The 19,343-nt window shown below is 54.5% G+C and overlaps 1 protein-coding gene across 2 annotated transcripts in view; it reads right to left on the minus strand.

Annotated features, from left to right (window-relative positions):
* AP3D1 (adaptor related protein complex 3 subunit delta 1) overlaps positions 1–6,970 on the minus strand; it is a 43,314-nt gene extending 36,344 nt beyond the window's left edge. For both annotated transcript variants that reach the window (XM_032092596.1, XM_032092595.1), the window contains exon 1: positions 6,630–6,970. In XM_032092596.1, the coding sequence (XP_031948487.1) occupies positions 6,630–6,725 (96 nt within the window). In that variant the 5' untranslated portion in view covers positions 6,726–6,970. The remainder of the gene's footprint in view (positions 1–6,629) is intronic.
* Between the last annotated feature and the right edge of the window lie 12,373 nt (positions 6,971–19,343).

Genomic DNA, 19,343 nt, shown 5'->3' on the forward strand with positions numbered 1-19,343 from the left:
TAAGCAGGCACCAGCAGCAAGGGTCTAGAGATGTCCCTTAATTATCTCCAGTCTGATCAGTCCCTTAATATAAGCACATCTCCAGTCTGATCACAGTATTTGTTAATTTAATTGCACAGCAATTAAACAATCCTCAGGGGTCTGTGCTGTCTAAACCATATCCAAGCAGGCAACTTTTAAGCCTGGAGAGATGCATCAGATAGAAGTGCTCATCCTTGCAAATACAAGATGTAGCCAAAGTTTTATTTTTACATTACTATGCAAAAAGCTATGCGAGTGTTTTTACAGCAGATTTTTCAACTTGCTTGTTCCAGACATCTCTGTGCAGTTTCGGGCTCTGATAAAGGCAGGCTTCAGTAAAGCACATGCTTTGTTGGATGCACAGGAAACAGTCACCTCCTCCTAAGGAACTGAAGTAGCTATTGTTGCTGAGGCTCAGATGACAGAAGTAGTTCAGAGGGAAACCAAAAAAAGATGCTTAATGATATATTAATACCATATAGAAATGTAACACTGAAACTACTACAAAGCTCTAACACTGATTCATGCACAGCTGTGAGTACTTTGCAGTTATGGAAAGGTAAGGAGGACAATGAAGAGAAAGATGGTTCGTGGCCATTCCTGACTTTTTAAATTCAGCACAAATATTTGGGTAATTAAAGTAAGTTTGTTCACCTCCTCCCTGCTGTACAATCACACCACTCACACTAAACAAACATCCACTCCCAAGGCTGAAGCTGACTAACACACTGATACACTTGGGGCAATATATTTTATACAGCTTTGCCACAAAGATTGAGCCAACCAGAAGAAAGTTTCAACATTCCCACATTGACACCTACCTCCATTTATATACCTTTCAACACGGGAATTTCTCAGCAGAAGCTGTCAGGTTTGAACATCTAGGTCATCACGGAAATAACAATAAAAAACAGCTAACAGGGTTTATAAACTGACTGCTCAGCCTGCTGGGCAGTGACTGAGGGGAAGCGGGTGGGAACCAAACATTCCTAATACCCAGGGACTCTCAGGATTCACTTATTTCAGTTGCTTTGAACATTTGCTTCTTATTTAAAAAAAAACCCCAAACACTCAACCACCTTTCTAAGCTACTAACACTACCACTAACCATGTTATTTTCTGCAGCTTTTACCCTACTCAAATATCCTGACACCCAGATTTTAGCAGACTCCCCCTTAGATGATGAAGCATTTCAATTTCTCAGCGTGAATGATCAGCAGTTTTTAATAACCTAATGAACACAAATGCTTCCTTGTAACTGGTCCCATGACTCGGTTCTTTCTGATGCCTGTCATGTAATGCTGCCCTTCACAAGGCACCAGGAACAGGACATACTCCCAAGAACACTTTGAAGTGAAAAACCTAAAGGTGCTGTCTGTTCATAAATGTATTCACTAATCCACACTATGGAGGAAGAGGTTTTCAGTCACTTTCACTGACACTGTTGGCAAGAAATCACAAAAAGCCCCGTTTTCTGCACTCAGCACCAGGACAACGATGTGCATCAAAAAGCATCAAATAAACAACTCTCTGCAGTTGATCACAGTGCAGAAATGTAATTTGTGTCTATATTTTACTTTGATTTTTCTGGCTGGTTTTCCCCTGGCCTCACTAAAGGTACAGTGTATGGTCACTCCATTTCTTAGGTACCAGACAGCTCTTCCTCTCCCCTGGACCTGCTTAGGCACAATATTTACTTCCACGTGTGCCAGTGCGGATCTGTCTGGAGTGTTTCAAACCCTCAGCAGAGACGGCCATAAAATGATCAGGACTGGGAACAAAGCTATTATCCCCACTTACACCACAGTCAATTAAGTAATATTTAATACAGGAGAAAGCAAGAAGCTAATGAAAGGCAGCACTAATGCAAAGCCTCAGCTGTTCCTGCCTGTAATCACAGGAGAACAAGCCCATATCTTGGCTCGTGTTCCACGCTCCAGGCCCTTTGTCTCCGTGACACAGCAGGTAAGGCAGGACACTGTCACACTGGGCCTTGCAGGCCAGCCCCAGACTGGTTCTTCACCAAGTGGTGTGAGGTCCTTATCCAACCCTCTTTGTGTATTGTTCCTATTTCCGACTTTGTCTTTTCCAGTGATTCACACACGCAAAGAATTAACAATAGCAACTCTAGATCCACTTGGAAGTGGGTGGAATAATGAGCTGCCTTCAAAGATATCAACACATATATGACACACAGCAACTGATCGAGCAGCAGTGCCTGAAAGAGCTGTCTGTCATCAATGAACTGCACTGCCCAGCAATTGGTCTGTTCTTTCAGGCACCAACAAGCTGTTTAGCATTCCTCAAAACCCCCTGATTATGTTCCATCCCACATCCTTTACCATGAAATACTAATACTGCACCAGTGGCTGAGGCCAAGCTGTCAGAAGCCACAGCATTAGAAGGTCTTCACCCTTGCTGAGGACAGGCTGAGCCCAGAAGAGTTTTGTGATGTGAAAAGATGCCTCAAAACTCCCCACATCATCGTTTCATCTGAACATGTCAGAGAAGAAGCTGGAAGTCAGCAGTGGAGCAGAGTGGCCCTTTATTTAGGGGAAAAAAGGTTTTTTAACAATACAAGTCCCCTGTCCTCAGGTAAGGCTCACTAAGCAGCAAGAAGCCACTGCCAGGTTGGAAAGCCCAGGCTGACAGTAAAACACACATTTCACAGCATGACACACAACGCTCCTCCCATTTAGCATTACATTAGTAACTGAAGTTAATTTTTTTTTCCAACCAGCAGCACTGATTGCTCCTTTCACTCTTCCAAAACAATTTAGGTGCAAACCAGCAATGAGTTACTTATCACCAAACACCACAGACAGGAAAATGCGAATTTTTCAATATGCTTTTTCCTAAAAGTATCAATTACCAAAAGCACAAAGGGCTAATCCTGGCACACACAGCAGAGTGTCTGAGAAAAGAGGGGGACAATTTTCTCACGTTGTAAGAGAAGTACACAGGTATTTCGTACAGGACTTTTTTTATCCCTTCTCTCTCCTTATGTGTCCTGTAGTAAATCAAAGACACCTTCAACAGAGGGCTACTGTCTGAATGAGACTAAGCACACTCATTAACATCTGTTTCTGTTACTTTATAATTTCAGTTTAATAAAGGAACATCTCACATCACAGGAGCTTCCTTGTTGGGAAAAACAAACTTTTAACTGTGAATGAAAAACCCTGTGCAAGGAGCAAACAGCATCAAAGAATTATCCTGTCCCTTATTACACATTTAGGAGAACAGGTATCATTTATCAGTTTGGACTATCTTGGCAAAAATCCAGTATACTTTTAACAGCCTATGGTACAAGCCATTCCTCTCCTGAGCATGCTGTGGAGCAGATACAGAAGCAGTAGGCACAAAGTGGGAGAAGTTACTCCATGGCATACAAAACCACCTAATAACTGCTGAAAAACATCACTTTCCTTAGCAAAAGCATTCCTTTTCCAAATGAAAGGGAGAGAATGAGGTACTGGAAGTAAAAAGTCAGGAAAAAGCAGTAGGATCAAGTCGTTCTTGCAAGTTTGAGCTTTGAACTGGCACTGGGAAACACCACAGGGACTAAAGCATCTGTTGGAAAATAAACGCAACGTGTCAAACCCGGGAAGGAGCTAATGCTGTTCTGCCACCTCATTCCTTGCACACAGCGCTTACTCTGCAGAAGGACGATGCAGCTCCAGTATTCCCTAGAACACTGGGAAATGGACAGAGTAAGTCTGCACAGAGCAGTAACTGTGTTAACCTCCTCCTGTCTCTTACCCCACGTCCTTAGGGAAGTCCATCTCTTCAATTTCAGTGTTTTAAACTCAAAATAAATGGGTCAGCTTTGGATACAGAGCAGGAAGAACAACGGAAATGCCTCTGACAGGGAATTAACACGCTGCAGAGAGGCTGTAAGCTCGAGGGCCAAGCAGCCTCCAGCACTCTCAGCTCCTCATACGAGCTGAGGAGCACACAAAACTTATCAATAAAGAGACGTGGGCCTCCTCTGACTTCAAAGTGTGAGATTTAGGGTCACAGCAACGCAGGAAGAATACAAACCCATCAAGCAAGATCACAGTGGCGCTGTCAAAGAGCTGCACTGTCAAAGAGCTGCACTGAGAACTGGGGTACCAAGCACTTGGTACATCCTGGACTGCAAACACAGCCTCGACCTCAACGGGCTGTAAAATACCAGATATGGTCATGTGGTACCTGCATAAGAAGCGGAAAGGAATAAACCTTTCCATCTCAGATCTACCAGAAGAGACTGCCCAGAAATATGAGGGAATAAGTGATGGCAGATTTTTCCATGTGATTAAATTCCAAAAACCAAAACCCAAGACATATAAATAAACTAACCTTCTGCAAAAAGCACAAGTAAATCAGAAGTCAAAGCAACAATCTTGCCTTTCTTTTCATGTCATTGCTATTTAACAATCACAGTAGCTCCTTTCCAGAGACAACTCTTCCTGGAGCAACTCCTGTTGAGCCAAGACCAACAGCCAATATCCTCCCCACTAAAGCAAAGTTGCTTTTCTGAATAGGACAGAGTGTCTCTCTTAGGCTTAGACACTTATCTTGAAACACAAAAATGTTGGTTGAACTACAGTACTGGAGCAACATTTAACAGTACAATGAACAATGGAAGCACTGTAGAGGAAAGAGCAAGAATTTTTGCAGCTACTTCCTCTAAAATAGCATTCTGATTTTGTAACATCACCTGAAAATTAGCCAATGTCCCTGGCCACTGCCTAGGAAGCACTGAATCCACATCCAAAAGCTCAACAGCAGGTTTACAGCTCTCTCCAGCTGAGCCAGGAAAAGGACCAGTCCTGAGTTGTTTGCAGCCACTCTCTGGAATGTTTGAAGGATTCCCAAACACACACATTTTATCAGTGCAATGTCTTAATCAGCTGAACGCATCCTGGTTTGGGTTTTAATTTTTGCTGTGCTCGTGAGGATATAAAAAGGCATTATCTCTATAGTTCTCTATTTTAAAATCTCACCATTTGTACTCCAAACTAAAGAGTTTAAAATCCCATCATGCTGCAGCCCCACTGTTGTAAGAGACAACATATTGCTTTGACCTCACTGAATCCCAGAGTGCGCACATACTCGAGTAACAGCTTCCTACAAATACACAGAGCCCTAAAAAATTGTCCAATGAGTGTTTTTTCCTAACTCAAAGGGCACCAAAGCCAATACATTTTAATCATTTCTTGTCACAGACTGAGAACAAGCTTGGTTGGTGTGGCTCACAATTCTCTTTATGAAGTTGTTTGTGACAAAATTATTTTAGAAAACACATCCAAATCTTCTCAAAGAACTGGTGCCACAAAGGCCTGGACCTTCACCAGGAGGATCCTCAGGGGTTTGACAGGTGATGAAACACTTTCTGTCCTAAGCACAAAGGAATAAAACAGATGTACTAAAAGCAGCACTACACACTGGGGGGAGTGCTCCACAAGAATATTGCTCACCAGGTCCAGCTCTGGCACAAAACATTAGACCCATAAATTTCATACGAATCTGCTGTTGCAAATTCATGGTGTTTCCCACATTTTGCAAGGCACTGCACAGCAGCCCTGCCTTCCTCTGCCACCAAACCAATCCCATAAATTTAACATATGCTAAAATAAATTGGGTTCGATGACCTGATGGATCCCTGGAACTCAGCATATTCGTCATTCTGTGATAAACAGAAGTCTCCCAGGTATCCTCACTACCAAACAACCCCTTGTCCTATGCACAGGACAAAGAGATTTTGGAAGTTGTATTTTGCGTTTCAGTCCTATAACACCAGCAATGAAGACCAGTTTTCCTAGTAAAGTTCTTCACTTAGTTACATGTTTACAGCTTTTCCAGATGCTTTTCATAGCTGATACTGATTCCACAGCAACTCCTCAACACACCAGCAAAGCCCAGCTGCTAGGCCATACATAAGAAAGCTTCTCAGGCTTCATGAGTTACTTGAAGATGAACATAAATGACATCCTTGGTGCCCGTTACTTCTCAATTACCATGTGACGCTTCACTGTGGAGTCTCACATAACACGTTCTTGATGACTAATTATTTCACCTATACTAATTTCCTGATCACGTGCTTCTCACACAAAAGTGGATAACAGGCCAACACAGAGAACTGATTGCTGCCTAGAAAAGCTCTGAGAGAAGGACATTTTAGTCAGGAAATGCACAGCATAAATAATCTGAAAGCTGAATTAGGAGCTTAGTATAACAGCTTTAGGGTGAAGAATACATAGTTAACTACAGCACGTGACTGTAGGGCTCGAGAGGAAGGAATTCCTCTGTATTATTCCTCTATAATACTCATGTATACATGTGCGTGTACATACATACATATACATATATCTCTGTACCTATATCAGGGATCTCAGCACCACAACAACACACTGAGTGGGAAGGTGAGTACCAAGCACGACCCTCCCTTATTAACTCTCGTGCTCTACTCCAGCCTGTCCCTCCGGCCCCACACCCCAGCGTCACCTTCCTCGTTCTGACTCCCGCTTCCCTCTTCCCAAACCAACACCCCCTTCCCAGACACGGCCCCAGCGGACAGCAGTGACATCCCCGGGCCGGAGCGCGGGGAAGGGTCGCCTCACCTCATCCTCCTTGTGGTTACGGATGCCGCGCACCAGATCCTGCAGGTTCTTGTCAAACATGCGGTCGATGCTGCCCTTCACCATCTTCAGCGCCATGGCGGCGGCGGCAGCGGGGCCTGCGCCGGGCTGAGGGGCTGGGCCCGGCCGGGGGGGCCGCCGCGGTGCTGCTGCCGCTCGAGCCGGGTGAGAGCAGCGGTGCCGGGGCGCTCACATGCCGAGGGGAGCGGGAGAGCACGGGCAGAGCTGCCCTGGCGGGCGGGCGGGCAGGCACGGGCGACCCCGGCCGCAGGCACAGCTCCGGGCGGCGCTGAGGATCCGGCACCGACAAAATGGCGGCCGGTCAGCTGAGGGCTCGGCCACGCCCCCACCATGACCACGCCCCCCACCGGCCACGCCCCCGGGCCTGACACCGTCCGCTGTGCTGCTCTCCAGCCCCGCCCACTCCGCCCAGACCGCGCCTCCGTCTGGCCACGCCCCCGGAACGGTCCCCGGCGTTCCCGCCCGCCTCGCCGCTCTCCAGCCACGCCTCTGTCACCCTGGACACGGCCGCGAACGGTCTGGACACGCCTCCTGATCCCGCCCCGTCTGTCCGCCTCACTGCCCTCCAGGCACGCCACCTCCCCCTCTGGCCGCGCCTCTGACCCGCCCCCTCATTATCGCCCCTCTCAGCCCCGCCCACCCCGCCCCGCCCACGCCCCGTGTAGTCCGGTCACGCCCCGAGCCCACCCCGCCCCACCCCCTCGCTTAAGGCCTCGCCCACTCACTCATCAAAGCCCCGCCCCCTCGGCCCCTCAGGAGGGTGCAGGCCCGGGAGGGCATCCTGCCCCTCTCATCCCATGGGATGGAAACAGCAACGAACACCGACCTGCAAACGCATGAAAGAAAACCCCAACCCTGGAAGCGCTTGGAGCAAACGCTGAGTATTTAATGAGCAGGTGGATCTGAATTGGGGGCGAAGAGGCCGGTGGGATCCCGGGCTGTGTTAGGAGGAGCATCGGTGGTAGGACATGGGAGCTGATCCTGCCCCTTCCTCAGCCCTGGTGAGGCTCAGCTGGGGTGCTGTGTCCAGCTCTGGGCTCCTCGGGATCAGCGAGACATGGAGCTCCTGGAGCGGGGCCAGTGGGGGCTGTGGAGATGGTGAAGGGCCTGGAGCATCTCTCTGCCCAGGACAGGCTGAGGGAGCCGGGGCTGCTCAGCCTCGAGAGGAGCCCCAGCTGAGAGGGGCCCTCAGCCCTGAGTGTCCCTGGCTGCAGGGAGGGCTCCGAGCAGGGCCCAGGCTCTGCTCCGTGGGGCCCAGCAATGGCACCAGAGCCACGGGCAGGAACTGATGCCCAGAAACTTCCACCTGGACATGAGGCAGTCTTTGCTATGCAGGTGACCAAGCACTGAAGAGGCTACCCAGGGGAGGTGTGGGGTCTCCCTCACTGGGGATATTCCAGAACCATCTGGACACAATCCTGTGCCCTGTGCTCTGGGATGGCCCTGCCGGAGCGGGAAGGTAGGAGCTGATGACCCAGTGTGGTCCCTGAAACCTGAACTATTCAGGCATTCTGGAATTCAGCCCCCCCGTCCCGCGACAGCCGCGTCACCGCTGCCCCTGTTGTCACTGTCCCAGCACCGGCCACGCCCCCGAGCCACGCCCACCACCCCGAGCCACGCCCACCACCCCGAGCCACGCCCACCACCCGGACCACGCCCCCTAGCCACGCCCCCGCTCCGAGCCACGCCTCCAGCCACGCCCCCATCCTGGCCACGCCCACCCCCGGCGCTCCCGCGGGTCCCACGTGGCAGAGCGGGTGCGCGCAGCGGGGACACGCGTGGGAACAGCGGTCCTTCCGTGGGAATGGGGGTCCGTCCGTGGGAATGGGGGTCCTTCCGTGGGAATGGGGGTCCGTCCGTGGGAATGGGGGTCTTTCCGTGGGGACGGGATCCCTCCGTGGGGACGGGGGGCCGTCCTTGGGGATGGGTGTCCCTCTGTGGGGCTGCTGGTCCTTTCTGAGGCTGAGAGTTCGTCCATGGGACCAGGGGTCCTTCCATGAGGCCGGGGAACCCTCCATAGGGATGGAGCCCCCTCCATGGGTCTGCAGGTCCATTCTGGGGCTGAGAGTCCCCCTGTGGGGTCGGGGGTCCCTCCATAGGGATGGGGATCCCTCCATGGGGATGGAGGTCTTCTGTGGGGCTTCCATAGGGGTGTGGATCCCCCCATGGGGCTGTGGATCCCTCCATAGGGCTGCAGGTCCCTCCATGGGGCTGGGGGTCCCACAGGGTGGAGCTGGCAGAGCTCCACCTCTCCCCTCTGCCCATGGGTGTCAGCAATGGCTGCACAGCCGATAAAGCCAAATTTTGGGCCATGTCTTTATTGGGGATGCAACTCCGCAGGCTGCCACACCTGGGCACCCATTAAACACTGTCACCCACTGCCCCAGGTGACCAGTGTCAGTGTGGGAGAGCTGTGACAGGTGACGTGATGGGTGATCATGGCCAGGCAGACATGGAGCCTTGTGGGTGTCCCCACACGTGTGGGCACAGAGTGGGCAGTGGTTCAGCTTCCCTGTGACTACAGCTTGTCCTCTACCCACGTGCTGGACAAGCCCCTACCTGTGGGTGACACGTTCCCAGTGCGGGTGGGTGGTGACAGGGAACAGGAGAGGGAAAACAAAAGGTACAGGAGCTGCTTTTGCACCCCACCTTTGCACCCAGAGCAGGATTCCAGCATCTGGGAAAGGAGGGAAATAAAGAGAAAGGAGCTTGCAAACATAAAGGAGACATGACCTTGCCAAGATCCGCCTGGGATTCTGAGCCACTGCACGACAGGGGAAGGAAAAGGATTTCTGTTGCTTCCAGTGTTTTTCCCTTTGTTCTCTGCCTTCAGCCTGGGCTTTGCAGCCTGTTTGTGTTGGCCTCGGGCAGAGAGAGGAGCCCGGGGGGTTGTGCTGGTTTTACTCAGAAATAGCTGCACGCATCAGCCCCTATGCAGGAGGTTTCCCTTTTTAAGGGAAAAAGTCAAAGGGAAGAGTTATGTTTGCTGGAGTCCTCATGGTATGGAGAACATCCAGGTACCAGGATGAGGCCATGGGTTGGGAAGGACTGGCTGTGCCCACCTGTGCTGTCACTGTCCCCCTGCCTCTGCCTCTGAGGGGATCCCCAAAAACCTTGTGAAAATCCCTTGTTTTAACCCAGACCTTTGCAGTGGAGCCCAGGCCCACCCACTGTCACACTGTCACACCCTCACACCCCCAGGACAGGGCCGGGCAGGGAAGCCCAAGCTGGGAGATGCAGCACCCTGAGGTGTGGGGAACATCTCCTACAGATAGATTTGGACCCAAGACTTGATCCCTCCCGACCGAGTTTCCAAGGATTTCTCCTCCTGGGGCAGCCTGACTTGGTTCAGCCTTAAAAATTGAATTTGGGACAGGATTGACTTTTTCACTCTACTTCCTGCAAATGCTGAAAGGTTTGGAATTCCCTTGTGATCACCTTTAATTAAGAGCATTGCTCTAAATCTGATTGCTACCATCGGTGATACCTAAAGCTTAAAATTCCCAGCTTTTATCTTCTCTGGCTTTTGCAGCTCAGATTTTATTGGGGTTTTTTTAATAAATTACGCCACCTCCTGTTTTCCCTGTTGCACTTACACAGCCAGCATTCCCAGGGAAGGAATTTTCCCACTCCAGCGAGCATCCCTAAGGAATGCTGTGCCTTGGGAGAGCTCTGTGATGAGCTGCTGAGTCCCGGTGTCAGTGGGAGAACACAATCCCGGCGATCACATTCCTGGTGGAGCTGGGTCTGAGCTGTTTTTTGGTTTTCCCCCATGGCAGTGCTTCCAAGAGCTTTCTCCCCATTCCTGGCACTCGGAGCACTCCATGGGTTTCACATCCCAACAACGAGGTTGCACTTGGTTACGTTAATTGTGATTTTTGTGTAAATTGATGTGAAGGAAAGAAACGTGAAATTGGGGCTGTTTGGCCTCCAAGGGTCCAGCCAAGGTTCCCATGACAGGATGTCCATTTTGGAATGCTCGTTTTGGGATGCCCATGCTGGGGTGCCCCATGCCTGGGTACCCACATTGGGGTGCCTGTGTTGGAGTGTCCTTGCCAGGAATCCCGTGCCAGGATGCCCTTTTTGGGGTGTCCCATGTTGGGGTGTCCTTTATGGGACACTCAGGATGGGGTGACTATGCCAGGGTGCCCTGTCCCCAGGTGACAATGCTGGGGTACCCGTTTTGGGGTGCCCATATTGGGGTGCCCCATGTTGCAGTCCCCATGCTGTGGTGTCTGTGACAGGATGCCCATTTTTGGGTGCCCATTTCGGGGAGCTTACAATGGGGTGCCGCATGCCCGGCTGCCCATATCGGGGTACCTGTGTTGGAGTGTCTTTGCTGGGATGCCCGTGTCAGAATGCCCTTTTTGGGGTGTCCCATGTTGGGTTGTCCTCGATGCTCAGGATGGGTGACTGTGCCAGGGTGCCCTGCCCCCTGGTGACAATAGTGGAGTGCCCATATTGGGGTGCTCCATATTGCAGTCCCCATGCCGAGGTGTCCGTGACAGGATGCTCATTTTGGGGGGCATCATGCTGGGGTGTCCCATGCCCCAGTATCCATATTGGGATGCTCATACTGGGGTGCCTGTGTTGCAGTGTCTTTACCGGGATGCCCGTGGTGGGGTGCCCCTATCGGGGTGCCCACATCCACGTGCCCCATGCCGGGGTGCCCGTTTTGGGATGCTCCTATTAGGGTCCCCTATGTCCGGGTGCCCTGTCCTGCGGTGCCGGTGCCGGGGTGTCCGCGTTGCCCCGGCACAGCCCCCGCTCCGCCTGTCCCTGCTCGTCCCCGCGAGGTCCCCGCGAGGTGGCGCCTGCGGCCCGGGAGAACCGGGGGGACACGGCGGGACCTGCCGGGGCGGGGACACGCGTGGGGACCCGTGTCGGGGACAGGGAGCGCCCGCATTTGGGTGGGGGGCGAGGGATGCCCCGTGTGTGGGTGAGGGGTGAACTGTGGCTGGATGGGGGGGATGGGTTCCCGATTGGGCACCCGGTTTGGGTGACGGGTGCCCCATGTGTGGTGCTGGGGGGATGCGTCAGTGGCGCCTGGTTGGGGGTGAGGAGTGCCCCACATTTGGGTGAGGGTAATGGGTAATGTTGGAACAATGGGTACCCCGTGTTTGGGTGATGGGTGCCCTGGGTTTGGGTGATGGGTGAGCTGCGGCTGGATGGGGGTGATGGGTGCCTTTGTCACCGAAACTGCGGGAAAACCAAAAAACCCTCCAACAACATTTTAAATGTTAGAGTCAAGGCATTGCTTTATTCTCTGGCCAGGATGTTGTTCTGGCCAGGATGTACCACAGAAATCATCTCATCCATACATAGCCCGGGAGTGCAGAGAGAATCTTTCCATGACACATGACCTTTACTAGATTTTTCAGATATTTTATACAGTCAAAACTCGTAGAAACGAATTGGGTCAGTGTTCATTGGTCTCAAGTTTTGTAGTCCTTAGTATTTGGTCTCCGATTGGATCCGGATTTCTTCACTTCTGATGTTAATTAGATCTTCATTCCTTGATTTTCTTATCAGTCTTTTCCGGAGATGTCTCCAACTCTGCCAGAGGCAGAGTCTGGGGTAGATGTTCATAGATGGCCGCTGATGTTCTGTTGATGTTCCGTCGATGGCCTGCATCTCTTTGGGGCTACTCCCAGTCTGTTCAAATGCTAAGCCCATCTCAGGCCTCACCTAGAGAAACAATGCCCTGGAAAGAAGCTTCAGTTCCCTTCCCTTGGGGCAAAGATGAACAAACCTGGCTAAAGTCATATATAAAATTTTTTTAAACTGGTATGTTTTCCAACACCCTGGCTTTGGGCGATGTGTCAGTGGTGTCTGGTTTGGAGTGATGGGTGCCCCCACATTTGGGTGGAGGTGATGGGTGCTTACATTTGGACAATGGGTGACTCAAATACGGTCCCACCCCCGCATTAGGGCGTGGGTGACGGGTGAGCTGTGGGGTGGGGCGCGGGGGCAGCCGGTGTCCCCGCGGGCCAGGCACGGGGCGGGACACGTAGCCAGCCGGCGCTGCGGGGACAAGGGACCCATTCAGGAGGCTCCGTGTGCCGCGGCTGCCTTGGGGCGCTGCGGGTCCCGGGCGGGTGACTCGGGTCTGGCACCGCTGCTCGTGCAGCTGGCACGGTCCCCGCGCCCCCACCCACCCACCCAGAGCCTTTGTCCCCCCACATTCCCTGCTGAAATAGGGGCGCAGGGTTGGACGCGGCGGGGATGGAGCCTGAGGATTAAACACCCTCCTCGTGCTCACAAATTCCACATCTAATAAAATGCTCGGAATTGGTCCCAGACGATGCCACATTGGAGCGGGCCGGCCCGGCATGGTGGAGGCTGGGAAGAACCCTGCAGAGGCTGAGCAGAGCCCGAAGCTTGCGGAAAGCCGCGCACTGTGCTCCCTCTGCCTGTGAAATGGAGCCAGGATGACCCCAGCCCCGGCTGCCCCCAAACACCGGGGGCAAAAAAGGGCGAGAGAGGTGGGAGGCAGCAGCGGAGACACCCCAGCCCACCCATGGGACCTGGTTCGGCCTCTCTTTCCCCTCTGCCAGGGACTGGGACGGGGCAGAGGGTCCCTGGGCAGCACCAGAAGCTCTCCGGCAGTGTGGGGTTACAGACACAGCCAGGGCTGCAGCATCGGGCAGTTCAAGCTCCGGCAGAGCCTAAAAGGACCAAATTGGGGTTGTTTTCCCCTGGCAAAGCGGAGCTGATGCAACCTCCAAGGGCTGGGTGGGAGGGAGCCACTGTGTTCCAGTGAAAACATTCCCGGTAACTTCCCTCGGTTTTGGGGCTGCCCTGGGGGCTGAGCTGGCGAATCGGCTGCCATCGGCTGTGCCTGGTATAGGAGGTGTCCCTGGATTTGCCCATCTTGTTCCTTGCTGAATTTGGGGCTCTGGCTCCTCATGTACAGTGCTCCCATCACTGGGTGAGGGCAGCTCCAGCAGCAGCAGCCACATCTCCCTAGGGAGAAAACCCCCCAAATTGGGCTCAAACAGACCAGTTCCAGGACCAAAAGGGGGACACTGACAACCACGAGTGGCTTTATCCTGCCTGGACCTCCACCGGCATCAGCACTGAGCCTTTGATGCCTCACCCCAGGTCCTCGACATCAACACAGCTCCTGCAAAGAAGAGGAAACTGTTGCATCACTTTGTTGTTGTGGCAACTGCAGCCGGAGCATCCCTGGAGAGGTTTGGCCCGGGGAGTTGGCAGGACAGATGGAAAGGACAGATGTTGCTCCATCATGTGGAAAGGATCTCCCTGGTGCCATGCAGGACTGGTCCGAAGAAATTGAAGTGGGGCTTTGAAAATTGCACGTGGGGTGTTTTGCATGAGGAAAAGGGAAGTTGTGCACAGCCATCAGAGCAGGGTGTTGGAGCAGGGAGCTGACTCCATCCCTGGGGCTGTGGACCAACAGCACCCAGCCGTGCCATTATGGAGGCTCTGGTTGGGATATTTAATCTGATGGGAACAAACTTGCCTGCATTAACCTGCCCCGTGATCCAGCTTGTTCTTGTCAGCTAAACTGGGTCAATACTGAAGATGAGCTGTTGCTGGAAGGCAGGTTGTACATCAGAGGAGCTGATGTGCACCTCAAGCCCCTGTGCCAAGCCCTAGCCCTGCCCGAGGGTCAATGGACCAATGAACACGATAGAAGCCGACCCCACAGCCTGAGTAGCACCAGTGTGGGATGGGCTCCAGAGGTGCCTTTGCATGTGGCTTGTGCACAGAGTGCAAACTGCCCGTGGTGCATTAACGCCCTCCCTGTGACCCCCACGCATGCAGCCATCAGGACCCCCATTCTGGGGGACCCCTGACCGGGGCTGTGTGGGAGCAGAGGTGGGATGCGGGAGCAGAAGGGCAGGAGGGGCTGTGCCAGCTGCCTGTGGGCACCAGCTGCACACTGTACACTCCTGCCAGGGAAAAATCTCTTTTCCAGTGCTACAGGAGTGGAGTTGTGTGCACAGAGATGTGCAGAGCTTCCCCATTCCTCCCTATCCAAACTGGTTCTTCTGGTGGTGGCAAAAAATTCAGCTCTGAATTGTGCCAGGCTGGAGCCAGGAGCTGCAGCTGGGGGAATGGAGCAGGACCAGCACACCTGGGAGGAGATGGGAGCCTCTCCCCCCGCAAACCTCCACACCAGCAAAATCCAACTGCTGCCGATTTGGAAGTGGATTCTTGGTGCTCTGAAAGGGCCAGTGCTGCAGGTCACTGCAGGCCTGGTGTCCCTGGAAAATCATCGGCCTCTGGAACCCTGACAGCACCTGGCATGTCCTGGTGCAGCACAGAGAGGAGCTGCAGGAGAGCACAGGGTGAGTAGGCAGAGAATCAGGGAATGGTTTGGGTTGGGAGGAACCTTAAAGCCCATCCAGTGCTACCCCTGCCACGGGCAGGGACACCTCCCACTGTCCCAGGCTGCTCCCAGCCCCAATGTCCAGCCTGGCTTTGGCCACTGCCAGGGATCCAGGGGCAGCCCCAGCTGCTCTGGGCACCCTGTGCCAGGGCCTGCCCACCCTCCCAGGGAACAATTCCTTCCCAAGATCTCATCCAGCCCTGCCCTCTGGCACTGGGAAGCCATTCCCTGTGTCCTGTCACTACATGGTCTGGTCAGAAGTCCCTCCCCAGACTTCTGATAAGCCCCCAAGACACCCAAAAAAGCAAAATTCCAGAGCTGTCCAAAGGGACAGAGTAGCTCCCAGCTCTTGAAGGTTTTCACATCTCTCAGGGACCAGTTCAGCTCACTGAACCAGCAGAAAACAGGGCATTGCCCTTCCTTGCTTCCCTCTTTTCTTCCAGATGGAAAACTCAGACAAATCAGTGAAAAAATGTCCTGATTCGGGCAGGTGCTTCAAAAATGACCCACTCCCCACTACGTGCCAGGAGACATCGACTCCAGCACTGAACCCCTGCATGGTGTCCAGATGGTTGAGATTCATCTGGGATGTCCTGGAAGCTCCCATTACTCTTTATTAGCAGCCCAGGAGCCTGCTTGGGCCACACAAGGACTTGGACGACAAACTGATTAAAGACCAACCTAACGAACTCAAAGAGAATTCTTTAAATGGAGCCTGCTGTGCCTTGGAGAACTCCTGCCATGTCTATTTATTTAAATTTAATGGAATTTTTGTGGTAAGCTAATTAAAAATGAATTGATTATTTAAGAGGCAGTCAGAGCAGTTTAAGCACTGCTGACTTGATGATTTTAGTGTTTTCCTTAGAAAAGTGTTCCTAGCTATGGAGCTTTCTGCACGTACGGATGTTTAAGGGGGAGAAAAAGGATACAAAGAGGAAAGTGGATGAGTTTGGAGCTAGCCTTGGAGTGGTTTCTGGATAAGGGAGCAGCCACGGGGACAGGAGCAGGGCACATCCCAGCCCCCATCACAGAGCTGTGCAGCTGCCCCCAATAAACAGCTCCTGTCTCTGCTGAAGGCAGAGACCTGTCAGGAAATACAGGTGTTAAATAATGTACAAAATCCCTCTGCAGGGACTATCCTGCTCTGGCACTCGCTGGTTCTGAATGCATTTCAGGCACGGTGCATTCCCTGCCTTCCCACAGAGCACAGAGCCACAGGCAGTGACCCCAACCACGGTGCCAGTTTCCAGCCCAAACACTGGATGTCTCCACGCCACGTCTCCATCCCAAAGGATTTGCAGAGGTTCACTGAATGCAGGAGGCTTTGCCTGGCCCTGGAGCCACATCCCAGTGCGGGAGCAGAGCGGATACACTGGAACCAACACAGGGGCACCAAAGCTCAGCTCCATGGCCCCCAACCTCCCCAGCACAGATGACCCACATCCTCTCCAGCAGAATAAAAGAATGATGGGATTAATAAACTGGGGACAACAGCCAGGAGAGCCAGATGGCAAACACATCCTGCCCCGAGCCATGTTTACTTGTCTTTGGCTGAGAAAGTGAGGAACCACAGGGGGAAAAGTTCCCAGCCCCACACTGGCATCACAGGGCAGCAGCTCCCAGCACAACTTCCACCCCCAGTTTGATGGGGAAGGACGGGATTTCCTTCCAGGTGCCATCTGGCTCTGCTGGACCTGGCTGCAGGTCAGAGCCTAGGCTCACCCATGCCCAGCTGGGCTATGGACACCTCCTTGGGATGCTCGTCCCCAGCAGACACCGGCTCCCAGCTGCTCTTCCAGCCTCAAATGGAACCTGGCACCCGGCACAGTGTGACTGTCCCCTGGCCCCATCCGGCAGTAGGGTGTGAGTGGATGTGACGGGGACGGTATGGATGCTGTTGTGGTGCTGGGTGCTCTTCCCTCGGAGTGCAGGGCTAGGTGGCAGGGTCCCCAGATATCCCCAAAACCCAGGGCAGGGCACACTGATACCCCCATGCCCCAGGACAGGGTGGCAGGGCCCCCAAAATGTCTGTGTAAGCCAGGGCAGGGTGGCAGGGCAGGATCACAGAGCACTCAGATATCCCCATGCCCAGGACAGGGTGGCAGGGCCCCCAGATGTCCCTGCACCCCAGGGCATGCGCATGTCCCCAGAAGAGGGAAATTATCACCCAAAAGGCTGTGAAGGAAGAAGCTCCGGTCTGATTTTATCGCCCAGCTGGGCACCTATAGACATGCAAACGGTGTCGCTCTGCCCTGCGGGCACCTATAGACATGCAAAATGCTGTCACTGAGCCATCACCGGACACTATAGAGATGCAGGACGGTGTCACCGCTCCCAGCCCCCACCCAGGACACTCCCCGGTCCTGTCCCCGCCCGGCTGGGCTGCACTCAGTCCTACTCCCAGGTTACAGCGTGTTGTAAAGCTGTAGCTGCCAGCACGGCAGCTCCCGGTGCTGCTCTCGGCACCCAGGGCTTGGTGTCGGTGGCTGAGGGATCCCGTCCCCGTGTCCCCCCGTCCCCTTGTCCCCCTGGACACTGCTGCACACGGGGCTCAGCTCTGCTCCCCCACGCCAGTGAAGCTCCTCCTTGGAGCTGTGTGGAGCCCCTTGCACAGCCTGGCACACTCAGCCATGTACAAGGGGGTGCCCCGTCTGTGTCCCCCACGTGCCACGCACCCCAGGGACCGTGACTGTCACCGCGTGGCGCCGGGCAAAGCTCACACGTCACTTCTGTGCAGACTTTGCACCACGAGCCACGTGAGCTTGGGGGCTTGGGCCAGTGACCCGTGAGCACACCCTGGCCTCACACGAGTGTGCCAGCCCTGTGACATCACAGGGGTGTGCCAGCCCTGCGCCATCGCGAGTGTGCCAGCCCTGCGTCCTCTCATGTGTGTGCCAGCCCTGTGCCACCACACGGATGTGCCAGCCCTGCACCATCACGTGCGTGATAGCCCTGTGACATCACAGGGGTGTGCCAGCTCTGTGCCATCGCGAGTGTGACGGCCCCATGCCGCCACACGTGTGTGCCAGCCTTGCACCATCATGCGAGTGTCCCAGCCCTGAAAGGCCACATGAATGTCCCATGTCAGCCTGGTGCTGTCACATAGAGGGTCCCACCCTTGCCCTGTCACACGTGTGACAATGTGGCCCATCCCACTCCCGTGTGCCATGTGCCACCCTTGGCCTTGTCACATGCGTCACATTGCAACCCATCCTGCTCTCATGTGCCACCCTCCCCATCACACATGTGACAACGTGGTCTATCCCGCTCCTGTGCCCATGTACCAACTTCAGCCTTGTCACACGTCATGCCACAACCTGCTCTGCTCCCATGTGCCACCCTTGCCCTGTCACACGTGTCACGCCACAGCCCTTCCTGCCCCCATGCACCATGTGTCACCCTTGCCTTGTCACGCATGTGCGACAATGTGGCCGGTCCCTTCCTGTGTCCATGTGCCACCTTTGCCCCATCAAATGCATGTGACACTGCTCCCATGTGCCATGTGCCACCCTGGCCCTGTCACACGCATGTGTCACACCGCAGCCTGTCCTGCTCTTGTGCCCATGTGCCACCCTCGCCCTTGTCACACACACGTGTCACACCGCAGCCTGTCCTGCTCTTGTGCCCATGTGCCACCCTCGCCCTTGTCACACGCATGTGTCACACCGCAGCCTGTCCTGCTCTTGTGCCCATGTGCCACCCTCGCCCTTGTCACACACGTGTCACACCGCAGTCTGTCCTTCTCCCATGTGCCACCCTCATCCCTGTCACAGCCTGTGCCACCGCAGCCCATCCTGTGCCATGTCCTGTGCCATGTGTCACCCCCGTGTCACCCCCGTGTCACCCCGCCCCGTGTCCCGGGGTCCCCGTCCCCGCGCGCCCCCGCCCCGCGCGCGCCGCTCGCTCCCCTCCGCGCGCGACCCCCGCCCGCATCCCGCGCGCGCCGCCGGGGGAAGGGGGTTGCGGGCGCGCGCGCGCGAGGGGGCCGCGGGAGCGCGCGCGCGGTGCGGGGGCAGCTGAGGACAGGGGGGAGGGAGGGGAGGGAAGGGAAGGGGGGAGGGACCGCGGGGCCGCGCCCGCCCCTCTCCCCGCCCGCCCCCTCCCCGCGTCTGTCGCGTCGCTCGGGCCCGGCTCGGCCCGGCCCCGGCGCCTCATTGTGCTTCGCCTCACGCCGGCCCAAGATGGCGGCGGCGCCCGAGAGCCCCGCGAGCCGCCAACGACAATAGAGGGAGGGACGGGACCCGCCGCCCCCCCGGCACCGGCCGCCCCTCCCCGCCGCTCCCGCCGCCCCCCGCCCGCCGCACCGCGCCCACGCC

Source organism: Corvus moneduloides, chromosome 28 (genome assembly GCF_009650955.1).
Source record: "Corvus moneduloides isolate bCorMon1 chromosome 28, bCorMon1.pri, whole genome shotgun sequence".
Classification (NCBI taxonomy): Eukaryota; Metazoa; Chordata; class Aves; order Passeriformes; family Corvidae; genus Corvus; species Corvus moneduloides.